Here is a 15,794-nt window from a genome sequence, read left to right as displayed (position 1 = left end):
TGTGAAATCAACTACTGACACAATGCCAGAGAATGCCAGAGAGGTAAGACATTGTTTCCATCTAAAAAAGTCTGCATAATCCTTTATGAATTACATACGTAGTGATTAACATACGTAATGTGTAATATATGTATGTATACATGCGTTACATATATACAAACAGAAGGTTTTGACAATGAAAATCCATACCTTTGTAAAGATTAGCTTGTTGCACTCCCACCATATTTCTTCTTGGCTGTTTATAATCTGGTGGGGGTCTGGTTAAATGACGGCTGAGCTGATCTTGTGGATTTATTTTGTCCTGAAATGCAACACAAAATGCACACATCGGGTAAGGGATTCTGGTGAAAACAGAGAAGTAGGAAATAAGAAGATGAATAGGATAAACTATGATTCCTGATGGGTTCGCAATTTTTAATTTCAGCACCCCCCCCCCCCCATTTGGGAATAAATAAATAAAATATATAAATAAACATAATATCAAAATTAATTTGTTTCTGGTTTTCTATCAATATTTTTGTATTTTCTTTGTTTATTTGTCGATTGATTGATTGACTGCAGGTTTGGTGTCCTCCATACAGACCAGCTTCCACCGGTTGTTGCAAAATGAGCAAGCAAACAGAAGTACAGAGATAACCGTATGTAGCAATACACATGTTCCATGGTTGATTTGGTGGCATTACTGCACGTATTGAATGCTCACCGAGTCAGGGACGATCTGCTGTTGTAGAGCCAGTTGTCTCTGCATTGCCTGGTTCTTGCCAAGGACCTTTGGCTGGTTGCTGGCAGTTGCAGGGGACTGCTGTGCCTGGGTCAACCTGCTCCCAAAGCTCATATTGGACGGAAGGCGAGACCCAGGAGGCAGGGCCTAACGATTGAAAAAAAACATCATACACATGGTACAATTATACACAGTGGAACTTGTTCGTTAGCCTACTTATAAGCTTGACAAGATTAACCTTATAGAAAATTACTTCAAGCCTGACCAGGCTAACCTAACAGTAATAGAGGTTAACCATGTTAACCGTATGGTACTATGAGCTTGACCAATGTAAAGGGATAAGTCCTTTATTTTGGGTGATAATTTCAGTTTTAGTGTATCTTTTTTATTAACCAATACTGTTTTAGAATGGCTAGTACTTTGACCTGAGGTTTCCCTTATAGTACTATGACCTGACCAGGTTCACTGCATGGTACTATGAGCCTGACCAAGTTAATACTGGTGTGAGATAACATCCAGGGGATGTGCTTTGTTAATAAGTTATATTTGTATGTCTATCAGTATTTCCTTCTCTTAATCAATCAATAATTGATCACTTGATCAATTAACTATCAGGTAGATAAGAAAACTAGTAGTTCTACAGGCCTTGAGGTCCAGATTTGAGTATCACTGATTTTCAGCAAGAGTTCAAACTCAACTGGTGTAACTCATGAAATTTCCACCAGAGGGCGGTGCTGTTCAACAACACAAACGCAAGCCATGAAGCGTGCACCTTCAAAAAAGTTTGACATGATAAGATAATATATGTAAAAATGGCTAATATAAAAACACACTTTTATAAAGCTATTTATTCTGTTCTGATGTCATAAATGACCCTGGGATATTGAATTCTATGTATGCAGCAGATAGGGTTATGAGGCTTGGGCAGTTTCACTGTTTAATTAGGAGTTATAATTTGGAATACAGATAATTTTTTACTGTAAAAGGCATATCAACAAAAATGTTTTCACATCACAAAATAACACGTTACTCATATAATACAAAGCCCTGTCTGTAAGTAATTAATTCAAATTTGCATAATCTAAACCCGTTAAAAGTATTATCAAAATTATGCATTACAGCAAACAATATTGGCTATCTTATCTCATACAAATTAAACAAGCGCTATTGCAAAGCAATAAAGTTCATTCAAACTTTGTGTCACATGAAAATGTCAAATGCCAGTCATTTATAGTGTAAATAATCTTCAATTCAGCTGTGTTACACTTACTAATAGTACAAATGACTACACTATATGTTTAAACAGTTGTCTGCATTGAGTGATTTGGGTGTATGAAAAGCACATCATGAATATGAAAATAACATCATGAATCATATTACTATTATTGATGACAAGGCCGGATCTATGTATGAAATTAAGATAATTAAATCCAGAGAGTGACATACACACAGGCGTGGATTCAGTAATTTTTTCTTTACCAGAAATTACAAATAAATGAATGTGTCTATCATATTTTTAAATGGATTACTGTAAGTGTTTTTAATGGGTTCTTGTATACACAATAGACCTACTAATTGTTGTATGTGGTAGATGATCTATAGGGTTAGCTACCATTAATTTCAGAATGTGGCTTTTGCAAGGTAACTACGGTAGCCTAGTTAAAAGTAGTTAACACTCAATTTGACCGTTCTCACTTTAAGAAAATCAATAAACCTGCCTTCATGAAATCCATATGACCCCCCTTCGTGACTTTTCCTAAACATATATATTGAACGATCTGATATAGTTTTAATAGTTGTATTGCATAAGCAAATGAAAGTTATAAATAATTACTGACTTAAATGGCCATGATCAGTCAAACTGACTGTCATTTATCTTGCCTGTATGCTTCATTTTGATTGTTGCTTGTAACTTGTGAAATGGCTCCAACAGTACCCAGCTGCAGGCCCTGGCTGGGCAAAGCCTGCAATAGTAGTCTGAGGTTTTAGGGCCTACCTTGCAGTCATATAGCTGTCATGTAGAGTTATGAATAGAATTGGGTACCGAAACCCGATAGCACTATGGCACTAGTTCCCATATGCCCAGTACTTACTGGACCTAATCGCAATGCAGATTTTGGTAGCTCATTTCAGTGCCGTCTTCACTAACGTTGCACTCACTCTGTTGACTCGGTCAGTGACAGCAGGTACTATTAGCAAGCTAGCTAATGTTAAACTCGGTCAAATATAATGGACTGCATTTATATAGCGCTTTTATTCAAAGCGCTTTACAATTTATGCCTCTCATTCGCCAGAGCAGTTAGGGGTTAGGTGTCTTGCTCAAGGACACTTCGACATGCCCAGGGCGGGGTTTGAACCGGCAACCCTCCGACTGCCAGACAATCGGTCTTACCTCCTGAGCTATGCCACCCCATTAGTTTAAATACTCATAGTCATGAAATGATATTATGAAGGGATCAAATGATAGAGAATGCATTTCAGAAATATAAAAGAGTTTTCCATTAGTTTAAATTTTTTGGCTATTATTAGCTAGCACGCAAGTTAGCTTTCACAAAAAATGGCAACCACAAAGCTTTAAAAACATGTTCTATTGGCTGAAATAGCACCACATGCACATCATTATATGTCAATTTTATCCTTGTATCCTGCAGTTGGCTACTTTCATCAGATTACTACCATGAGATGCTGTTATTAGCTGATGTACCTAAATGGCAATGGAGAAAATTATAGATGGTTTGACTGGAGCATTTGTGATTACGAAATTGGCAGGAAAAAAAAGGTGAAAACGCAAAATAACCCAAGTTTGTGGCTGTATTGTGAGGTATGGGGCTTGCTCTGCCAAACTGTGACTTGGCGGATGGCATAACTGCTGTCCCAGTAACTTAAGCCCAGTATTTAGACCCAAACCACATCTGATAAATGACACATCCTTATATTATTTGAGGAGTGAAGACTTTGTGGGCACTTAAGAGACTTGCTTGCATGTTGCGTCAGTGGCTTCATTAATATTTAATTTTTTTTAGTAATTAGTCAGAGAGAGTATTGGCACTTTGTCCCTTTTTATGGTTCAGTGCCTAACACACAACATGGACTTACTTTTGCCTAATAGCTGTCAAAGCCTAATTACTGGCCCTGCGTTATTGAAAATTGTTAAGTCTGCTTTGGGAATAAAAAGGCATTTGCTGGCCTGTGAGAAACTCACAGATCAATATTACAAATTGGGAATTTGTATGTGACAAGAAAACAGTGTTTTTAAACATTAATTCACATTAATCAGTCCTCTCCACAGACAACTCTTCTTCTCTCCTCACTCAATACCAGGGGTTTTCCTGCCTCATGAACAGGCTTAGGTCTTGCCTAAGTACAGCCGATCTGGCTACATCATTGTGTCTAACTTGACATCTACACTCGGTGTATACCAATTTTATGCTTTGATAGACACCAGCTTTTGGCATAAACTAATGTAACACAGTCCTAGTTTATGCAGTCTTTAGATTTAACATTAATTCTATTATATTTTCAATGGCTAAGAGTAGCACAGCAGTACCTGTAGCAGCATGGGTTTGTCAGTATTAATGCACCACTTTATTTGTACCCAACAGGGATTTTGATAAGTGGGTGGGATATTAGTTTAATTCCATTAATGTTGATTGTCATTGCTTTCACAGGCATTAAGGCCATGATGCACAGGCACGATTTTGAGGTAAGGCAGATGGGCAATTCTTCCCAAAAATAATTTTTCACCATGCTTTAATTTCCAAGAGCCAACTGATTTTGTCCCATTTGGTTTTCTCCATCCTTTTTGCAGGCAATATTGCCAATCTATATTGTCTAAAATATTGACTGTGTATCATGGCCTCTAAGTCTTCTTTATAATTAAGTATACCAATTATGAAAATAGTGTATGTTATGTCCAGATCAACACAATTTGTTATTGTAATGTTAAAACCAGGCATGTACCAGGGGGTGGAATTAATTAGTGAAATCAACTGGCTGAGTTTGTCGGTAGAAGAAACACATGGCAGGACTTTTGCTTTCTGACCCCTGGACTTGTACCACTGGTACCTCTGGTACTGCCCCAATGAGAGCCATTTTACCATTGTCACTTTCTTCTTTAACCTTGAAAGGCAACAAAGCAGCGGGGACTGTGTAAACTGTGTCCTTATTCAGCAGGCAGAACATTCTTTTTTAAATGTTATATCCATAGAGCAGGAAAGTCGCTATGGTTTGCAACACTGCTCAGGAAATGCTTTGCTGGTGTATTGTGGGACTGGTATGTTGGCTCCAGAAGGTTAGTAGTGGAGTGACATACTACAGTGAATTACAGTATGTAACTGACAACAGTGAAGGTTGCACGCAGTCAGCCTCTCAGCCACTATACTTGCGACTTTCTGTACCTGTATGTACTGCTTAGTGCCATTTTGTTTTTAAAACATGTATTGGTGATCTTGAATATGTTGTGTTCTTCAACCAACAAACTCCATCCTCATAAAGTTGCTGAAACTGCACCCGCAGAAGAAAGAGTTTCAACTCCTTTCAAGACTCCTTTACCATCCCCATAGAGGAACCATATCAACAGGGAGCATCATAATATTTGGAGCTAAGACATATGTTTCTTGATTTAATTCTGTACTCCACAATTTTAGATTTGTAATCAGACAACAAATGTAATTTAAGTGGGCATTCTGAGCTTTTATTTAAAAGTATTTTCATACACTTTGGCTTCACCATGTAGAAATTACAGCAATTTTTATACATAATAATTATAACATAATGTTTGGGACATGTTAATGTTATGTAAACGAAAGTAGTCATGTTTAGTACTTTGCCACATATCCTTTTCAAGCAATGACTGCTTGAAGTCTGTGTCCCACAGACATCACCAGGTGCTGAGTATCTTCTCTGGTGATGCTCTGACAGGCCTGTACCGCAGCAATCTTCAGCTCCTGCTTATTCTGGGGCTAGTTGCTTTAAGTTTTCTCTTCAGCATATGAAACTCATGTTCGATTTGATTCAGATCAGGTGAATGCCTTGGGTTTCCATGTAGAACTAAAATTGGTTCCCCAATGGAGACGAGCCAAAGAATCTTTTTTTCTGAGAGTGTGGTGGTGAGCAGCAGCGCCGAAGGCATAGCGTGCTTTACCAGCTCCGCACCACCACTGTTTACTGCACATCAGAGCAGCGCTCCTCATTCTGGGAAGCAGCTGCACTTCCTCCAGTGAGTCACATGCTGCACCCGTGTCTCCAGCCACGTGCATTCTCTATTCCCATGGTTGCCCAACCAAAAAACCATTTTTAAAACCAGTTTTGTTCCAAAAGTAACAGGATTTGAATGTTTGGTCCATCCAATTTATGTAATTGTTTATTTTATACCCGTTGAACAACTATTACAAATGAACGCAAATAAATTCAAGGAGTTTTTAAACATAAAATATCCCTCAAATCTTATATAAGCTCATAGGAAGCCCATAGGAAGTGTTTTCTTTAGTAGTAGCTGCTGCCTCTAATATTCTACAAAGCTTCTGTTTCCCTAATGACCTTCCAAAATGAACAGGTCATTTTGAGAAAATGCACTTTTTTTCTGCTTTTGTATATATTACATTTTCTCTTTTCTCTTAAGGACTGGGGAACGAAAATTTTGAATTCTTTCATATTTTGTCATTAGTCCTGTACATGAAATGCAGTGTGTTGTCACTTAAAAGTATGATTATGCATACAACAGAATACATACATATGCCAGAATGAGGGGGGGGGGGGGCACATTTCTGTTATAAACATACAATTCATAAGCATCTTGAAGACTTAAATTCCCACAGGCATTGTGAGACACTTGTGCCAATCGCTGGTAGGTTTGAGGACAGTAGTACCTAGGACATGAGGATTTTAAGGTACATTCAAGAATGATGCCATCCATCAGTCTCTGAAACCCTCAGTCCCTCGAATCATTACATGATGATATCATGGCATGTGCTAAAACCAAAGCTTTAAAGGGTAACTGGAATGCAGTGAATCTTAGCCCTGTGCTCTGGGCATTTGCTGAAACAAGGAAGGCTAGCTTCATGTGTCCATTCCTAGCAATCGTGGGAATGTGTCTGTTGAATTAAAAATCTCAAACGTATTTGCGGTGATACGGTGATAGTTCCACTGTGTGTCTAGAATTTCATGAAAATGGATTTGTGGAGGTAAACTATTTAAGAAGGAAAAATGTAAAGATGCACAGTGGTTATATGTAATTAACACTTGTTTTTTGTGGTTGTAGCTTTCACAGAAAGGAGTACAAGGGGTATGCGCCTCTAAGTCTTGTAAATGAATGAAGCTATCTGATTTTCCACAACTGTGTCAAACTCACTTTCAATGTCAATAATCATTTCCTTTCCCTGGGTGAGGGCTTGTGGCAGTTCCACAGGGAGAAGGGTAATCTCACAGCAACAGACACATCAATTCAACCTCATTACCAGGCTTGTCAGACAATCCAGTATTTATCAGGAACAAAGGTTGGAATAATTAATCATTTTAGTCATCAGTTTTTAGTCATCAGTCCAAGCTGCCAGACGGTTTGCAGACTCACAAAAGCTGAGCTGGCACAGTTCCACCATAGACTTCCTGTTCCACATAAGTTACCAACAATGTACAGTGACAGTTTACTTAGGGAGGTGATATGTTTGCCTTTCAGCACATCCACATTATGAATAGTAAAAAATGGAAATGGCTAATTATTGTCATTGTTTCTTTTAAAAGTAATGTTAAACTGCTAAGTGACTAGCACTCGCTTAATTTTCTCACCAGCCCCCAATTTGTTTTGCAAGTATTTACAATACTTGCAGTCTGACCGGCAGAGCTGTTTTTTTAACTGTGAGTTCCTCCCCAGCGAAATTGAAACACAGAACCGCCGCAACTTCCCATGCCGCCTTCCTGTGCAGTACAAATCATCTGAGAGGGTTTGAGAGCATGCGAGAGTGCATTCAGACAAAGTAGATGCTTTGGGCTACCTCCACGGGAGGAGTGGCTGGTGGCATATAGCTGAAGAGGGGGAACGGCACATATTGTTTTTATTGCACCACAAATCGTGCCTGTGGCTATTGAAGGCCAAAGTGTGAATGGTTTTCACCCAGTTAATTATCATGTCCTGCTTTTCTGTTTTTCCTGTCCCTGTATCCATGGTAACAAACCCTTCAGACCTGCTGCTTGGAAACAAGAGACCGATTGGGCCGACAAGTGCACTGAGCTCTCCACAATATAGGCAGTTCTGGGGAGGGGAGGGATGTTGATTTTACCCTAAACTACCAGGATCAGTTTGGCCTCCTGGCACTTAATTACAGGGACTAGGATTATGGCTGGGTTGACTGATGCTGGATTATCATCTGGTAGTTCTGATATCTACAGCAAGACCTGCTTGTGAGAATTCTGGGATTTCGTCTGCTGTCTCTCTGTTTCTCTCCCTAACCTTATCTCTCTTTATCCCTTTTTCCTTTCCCAATACCCTTCTCCCTCATCCTCCCTCTCTCTTCACTTCCTCCTTTTCCTCGATCCCCTTCTCCATTATGCTAACAGAAAGGGATTAACAATGACTCACTTGTTAAAACACACACCCAGCAAATGCACTTGCATACAGAGCACATACAGTGCAGGCCAAAAGTATCAGACCACCTGTAGTTACAAAAGAAACTTTAGGTTGAGAAGAATACAGCTAATGTATGCATTTATTGAATAAAAACCAAAGTCAAAACATTTCTTTTTAATTTTAAGGGAAAATTAAAGGGTAAGCACCACATAACAGCATCTCCCAAAGGTATTGGACCAATTCTTTTTAGTCTAAAGTTTTTCATTAAATTAAGATGAAATTATGTATGGCTTAAAATTAGACAAATTGAACTCCTGAGAGAAACACCAGAAGTCACGCCAGAAAATTACTTCAGTGATGTGTGACATCATTGGGGAACACGAACAGTTCTGCTATTATACCTTTAGGTTGAAAAGATGACATAAATGCACAGCATTGAAATATTTGATTCCAAATCAAAGGACATTACCAGTGACTCAGATGACTGTGACAAATCTGTAGAAGATCCTGCTACAGCCATTCAGGTTTGAGCCAGAGGTGCGAGCAAATTATTCTAGCATCATACTGAATGTCAATTTATCTTAATTCCATTAGCGTTGTCACAATAACTGTCCTGTGTGAATGAATTCACAATGATATAAGCTAATCTTTAATGAAAAAGGGGCTAGTTATAGCTAATTTGACTTCCTGCTATAACGTCACAAAACTTGATGTAGGTGATCATTCCGAAGATTGCTGAAAAGGGAGGCGGGGCAAAAAGATGATTTACCATCGTTTAGGGCTTATTTCTTGTCTTTATTCCAATGAAATTCTGTTTTTTAACATAGTAAATCATAAAATAGGACTACTGCTTCCATTTAAGATTGGGGTCCCACATAGTCTTATAGTTATAGTAAGAATAATGGCAAAACTATAAATTCCTTTTGGGGCAAATAGTGTCTTTATTGGTTACAAAATCCAGACATTTAAAGATATTTCCTTTGAAATTCAAAAGTTAGAAAGAAAAACCAAGTAAAGAACAAATTATGAAAAACTTCAACATAGGGGGCCTATCTAAAATACTGCAAACTCTCCCAAAAGCAGAAGAAAAACATATTCTTTTAAATGTAGCTCTAAATAGACATACATATTATTATTTAAAATTCTACAATAATGAAATCTAAATCCACACATATCTCACAGGCTGGACAATATATACTTATATATACTTTGTCTCTATTGAAGACCAGCCAGAAATTGAATATACTGTAAATATGCAGTGGTCCATCCATCTGTCCATTATCTATACCCAATTATCCTGGGCAGGGTCACGGGGGGTGCTGGAGCCTATCCCAGCCTGCACTGGCTGAGAGGCAGGAATACACCCCGGACAGGCTGCCAATATATCGCAAGGCAAACACACTTTTCACTCAAAATTCACTCACACTCATACCACGGGCAATTTTGAGTCTCCAATTAGGCAACCTGAATGTCTTTGGACTGTGGGAGGAAACCGGTGTACCCGAAGGAAGCCCATAAGAACACGGGGAGAACATGCAAACTCCACACAGAAAGGGCCAGGCCGGATTCAAACCCAGGACCTTCTTGCTGTGAGTGCTACCACTGACAGTGCTGCCCTATGCAGAGTGGTGATGAATGATTATCACTTTCCCATTTTGAAATGATATTGATTTCAATTTTTAATATTACTTTTAAAAACCACAAAACTTAAAAAAAAATTCAAAATGTTAATTTATTTTTCAATCACAGTACATAGGCTACATAGTGCAAATAATAATTTATTTGTCTACTTAGCTTTTAGGTAATTGCTTTCAAGTGATGATATAATATTCAAATTAATTTCAATGATAACATAACCAAATGACCTACTGTAGTTAGGATTTTTGCTTTGAATCAATATAGATTGTATACTCACTGGAGTTATTTGAAAAAGTTTGCAGGTTGCTAGCAGCTGAAGCTACCATTACCTTAAGGTTTTAAGCAGTCTAGGTTGTGCTTTTAATTAGCTAATGAATTGATAACTATTCTACTAGAGTAACATTTCATCATAGTCCCAGTGACTATAGGACTACGATGAGAATTACATGCAGTGACAAATAATGCTGTTAATGAACTTATATTCCAGAAAACGGGCTCTCTCTGACCATGGTTAAGGCTCAGTATTTGTCACAGAAGTTACAGGTGATTTTGCCATTTTTTGGGGCAGTTCTGTGACTTCCTCATTTTGTTCTGCATTTTCAGTTTTCTGTGATTTTCAACAACTTTGCTATGACTGCTCCATGACTTCAGCCAATATTTTTCAGACAAACACTCAGCCTTAACAATGGTTAGTTGCAGCTAGGGTTGTTCCCTGAAGAATTATCAAGATTTCCCAAAGTACACGTTTTCAGTCTACATTTAAAATGCAACTGAAGACAACACCCCTTTCCTGTGTCATGTTCTTTTAATGGAAAATGCCTTTAATACAGAAATCAACAAATTAATATCACCAGAAACAGCACTCTCCCCTCTCTGGGGGACAAAATTTCTCTAAAGCTTGGCTGTATTAATTGTCAATTTTACCTAATACCCATGATAAACCGTCTTTTGCTACAATGCATCAAATGCAAATGTCTCTGGGCTGAATGGAGGTGAAGTACCCTAAAAATCCAGTAGGGGCCTCACTTCTCAATGCATTCATGTACTAGCCTATATCTTGGGAAACTCCTTGGTCTCTTTTGGCAAGACAGATTTCACATGCTTTTGACAGCCTAAGGAGCTGGCCACAGCAACACACTGTAAACGGAAAGACTGAAGAGCAGATTAAATCCAACACCAAGCCAGAATTCGCTGGGGTGTGCATTGTGCTCACGTGTAGGACTATGTGTGTGAGTGTGTGTGTGTGTGTGTGCATGCGTTTCCATTCTGATTGTGTGTACTTGTTTGTAGCTTGTGAGAAGTCTCTTGGTTGCAAATTAAAGGGAAGGGACAATGATCCCAAGCCCACTTCAAAATCAACCAAGGACTAGTTAACTGACACACTGTCGCAAAGCCCATCTTAGTCTTCAGGCTTGAACCTGGCTGACGGATCTTGAAAGATTGCATGCGTAGGAATGGTCAAACATATGTTTAGCAATCTCATAAAACACTAGAAGATTAAGTGTTATCCTTGCAAAGTACTGAAAAGACGTCCAACAGATTTGGTGCCAGCTTTTCTGAGAATTAAAGTTATTACATAAAAATGTTTTTGCTGAGCAAATAATACAAATAATATATTTTCCCCTTTTATGAGCATACACTATAGTATAGCTCATTACCTGTGTTATTTTATACAGCCTCTTTCTCTGTCAAGCTCATCTTTAAAATGGGTGTCAATAATTTTGGAGGGCACTGTTCATCGACAGTACCTTCATAAAAATGTTCACCCCCAATTAAGTATATCTTGTATTGCTGTGCTGCAAAGTTAAATTAAAATATAATTAAATTGGATTTTTTCTACTCCTAAAAGCAAATCTCTCTATAATGTAAAAATGAAAAAGTATTTAGATGTCTTAGAAATTATATTACAAATAAAAACCTGAGTAGGACTGATCAGTATTCACCCCTTTGCATTTACACCCTAAATGGAGCCAGGTGCATTCCATTTTGGAACGGTGGCCGCAGAATCGTGGCAGAGGGTTGCTTTTCAGCAGGAGGCACTCAGGAGCTTGTTGCCATCAGAACTGATGGAGCCAAATACAGGGAAATCCGTGAGGAGAATCTGTTTCAGTCTGCAAGAGATCAGTGTTCAGCGCTAAGATTCACATTCCAACAGGGCAATGACCCAAGGAATGGCTTTGAATCAAAAGCACTAATATTTAAAGTGTAATTATAGGACAAAATGCTAAAAAGTTCAAATGGGGTGAATACTTTCTGAAAGCACTGTATATATATATATATATATATATATATATATATATATACAGAAAAGATATAATGAATATGCTGAAGATTTCTTTGCATGTGGATTGCAAACAATGATGCGGCACCTGAAAATGGTGTCTAAAAGTCTTTACACTGTATCTTTAGTAAACGAACATGTAAAAGTGCAAATTATTTTTTGTGTGATGATTTTCAAGCTATCGAGCTGTTTAAATGGAGAGTTTTCCTTTTATATTTGGGTAAAATGTTCCAGTCCAAGGCAAAAAATGCTTTTCTTTTAAATTTTATTTTGGCTTTTTCAGTCAATGCTAACAGAGCAGTTTATTGTGCTTCTCTGTTAACACCGACAAAAGAAACAAAGAGAAAATTAAAAAGAAGAAAAACGCATTTGTCTGCACTGTGCTACTCAGCTCAGTCGCTTGAGGTTAACTGGAACGTTCACAGATTTTGGCTTGCCATACTGAAAAGCAAACATAAGCGTTCAGCCAGCCTTTTCAGCCAGAAAGTGCACCCCCAGTAATGGTCTGAAAAATCACTAGGAGTTCACGATCCTGTAATTATTTCAAAAATATATATTAGCAGGAGCTCCAAGCTACTTTTTAGAGATCCGTAGAATAATTCAGTTAGTACCCGAAAAACCTGAACAAAGGTCTCTGGATATGCCAAGCTCTGCAGAGATGTGATGGTCATCACAGGATTGGTTACTGTATATTGCACCACATAATTTCTTAGCCAAACTGGATGCAAAATAATAAACTGATAGCAAGCGTCAACTGGAGGGGTCGGTCAACATATGGATAGGTTTTGTGTTATCTGAACGTACGCAAATAGAACTGCCCCAACTCCCCCTTTGCGAAGGTATTAGACTAATCCAAAAGAGATTTATCATTTTAGCACAACCCATCAGTGAAGAGGCTTAGAACTTATTTCATCAATCAACTGCATTATTTTGTAGCCAACTGTAACACACAGAGCATGCTACACACTCGGAACATACTGTAGATGAAGGATTATCTTTAAAGCTCTACTTACTAATATTAAAGCATGAACCTGCAATCATTTTTATTTCTCTGCATTTCAATTCTTGAAAGCAATGAGAAACTAAACGTGCTTTGGATTTGGGAGATTCAGTGCAAAACCCATTTCTGTAGCATCATCCTCTAGTCCTCACTCCACTGACACCTCTGTGTTTTTTGATCAAGGTGAACACATTGAATATCTGCCACCTAGCTTGTCACCACATTGTACGGTTGAACCTTCCTGTTGCCCTTATCCTGTCATCCTGTCATGTTGCTGCTATGTGCCCACCATTACATGCACACACACACACGCACACACACACACACATATAGACATACGTACACAAATGCACCCATGTACAAGTGCACACATACACCCACACACATATAAACATATATGCATATTCATACATAATAACACACACAAATATACCACGCTAAATTAAGGACAACAAATTGCTGGATAAAATTCACTGTATTGTTTATCTATCAAATATATTCTGTGCTCAGTAATATATTTTTAAAATTATCTTGTGAAGTCATTGCTTGATTAGAGGAATTGCACTTTAACACAAAACCATTTTATCCTAAAAAGATACGCATCACAATTATTGGGCAGCCCTGCATCTTGTACTTTGTGCGCCTGCCCTTTGCAAAGATAACAGCACTGAGTCTCTGACTGTAATGTGTGGTGAGGTGGGCGAGGATCTGAGACCGTTCCTCCATGCAAAATCTCTCCAGTTCTATCACAGTTCTTAACCTTTGTTTGTGAATTCACCACTTCAGCTCACCCCACAGGCAGCAAGATTTAGGTTTAAAATCTCTGGGCACTTGACAGAGTCCATGATGCAATATATCATTAGAAGGTTCCCAGGGCCTTTAAAATAAAACAGCCTCACAACATCCACGCCATATGTTGCAATGCAGATTAAATCAGCATGACCAAACCTCTTTTTTACACCAAACCCAGCTCTGGTGTTTGTGGCCAAATAATTTTATTCTAGGCTCACCTGACCATAGAGCCCAGTTCAAACCAAAGTTCCAATGACATTAAACAATCCCCAGACACTTAAATTTGTGGTTTAAAACAGCCTTTAAAAAAAAGAAAAGTTTGTTGACATGGAGGTGGTGTCTAAATGTAATTTTAGAGACTTAGTGACCCCAAGGTGCAACCAAAATCTTCAATTCTCCAAATGTGATCATTGGAGATTGCTCATAAACCATCCTCATCACTGTGCATGTGGGACAATTACAATTGCATTCACAATACGCTTGCGTTCCCCATGTTGATGAATGCCCAGGGGTGTTTGGAATATGTGTCATCTCATATTTATACCCCAGTGACAAAGGAAGTCACAGTTGACAACTCAAGAGTTCTTACACTCAGATCAACTTAAAAAAGGAAAATATAAATGGCAGGATGCTTCTAATAAATTTTGTTCATAAGATTATCTAGGAGTGGCAATCTTTGTGACACACATATTTTTGAGAAAAATATTTCTTGATCAAGGCATTTTTTTATTTGCACAATTTTACAATTAAAGGTGAGATTTCTCTCATACTTTGATTGCAAGATCATCTTTTTGATCATCTTTACCAAGGGTGCCAACAGTTCCGAAGGGCACTGTACATACACACGCACACACTGAGCGGAGCTCCTGCCATCCTGTACCTCATTCAAACCGCCTCATTTCCTCAGGCCAAAATAAAAGAACAGAATTTGGAGGAAATATCATATCAGATAGGAATTCATTTCATTCTCTCTTCCCTCTGAAAAAAGCACAAAATCCTTTACAGATGCAAGACGGGATCCTGGGAATAGCACAAATCCACCAACACCCCTGCTCCCCCCACCCCCCAACCCTATGGCTGTTAGCAGAATCCTCAGCCTTCCAATAACTCCAGTGGAAATGTGGTCAACAAATTCTGTGACTTCTGTCTCATGGTCAGAGCCAGAAATCGTGAACAAACACATATGGCTTCTTAATGTAACCTGAAGAAATTTCCAGCTTAAACCTGCCTAAATTGGTCAAGCTGGTTCAAGCTGTTTTTGACAGTTTAGGCTGGTCAGCTGCCCAACCAGCTGTTCACCAGCTGACCAGCCTAAAGAGATCTAGAGACCTAGTCCAAAAGCTTACTGTACCAGCATAAACAGCTTTGACCAGTTATAAGTGTCTTTAACCATCTTAAACCACCTTAAACCTGCTTAGAATCCCGACTGGCTTCAGCTGGAATTTTCAGCATGGTACTCACTTGGGGGTTTAATGTAGGACTACCCAACCCTGTTCCTTGAGATCTACCATCCAGGTTTACAATTTCAACCCTAATTTGGCACACCTGACTCTACTAATTAGCAGTTCAACAAGATCTCTAGATATTGAATGAGGTGGGCTTTAGTTAGGGTTTGAGTGAAAACCTACAGGAACAGGGTTGGGCAGCTCTGGCTTAAAGTGTACCCTTTCAGGTTATATTTTTTAAGGGATTTACAATGCCAGATTCAATGCTGGGGAGGATGATTTTTTTAACTGCAAAAAATAAAAAAATAAAAATCTGGCTACAAGGGCAGAAATACAGAGAAACTAAGGCCTTTTAA

General features: G+C 38.5%; 1 protein-coding gene across 1 annotated transcript in view; it reads right to left on the bottom strand.

Annotated features, from left to right (window-relative positions):
• Positions 1-15,794, bottom strand: part of LOC135263765 (mastermind-like protein 2) — a 92,843-nt gene that overhangs the window by 12,715 nt on the left and 64,334 nt on the right. Inside the window, exons 3-4 of the mRNA XM_064352132.1 lie at positions 704-868; positions 190-301 (exon numbers count right to left, since the gene is read on the bottom strand). Of these exons, the coding sequence (XP_064208202.1) occupies positions 190-301; positions 704-868 (277 nt within the window). The remainder of the gene's footprint in view (positions 1-189; positions 302-703; positions 869-15,794) is intronic.

Source organism: Anguilla rostrata, chromosome 9, assembly GCF_018555375.3.
Source record: "Anguilla rostrata isolate EN2019 chromosome 9, ASM1855537v3, whole genome shotgun sequence".
Classification (NCBI taxonomy): Eukaryota; Metazoa; Chordata; class Actinopteri; order Anguilliformes; family Anguillidae; genus Anguilla; species Anguilla rostrata.
This window is presented reverse-complemented; position numbering and strand designations above follow the sequence as displayed.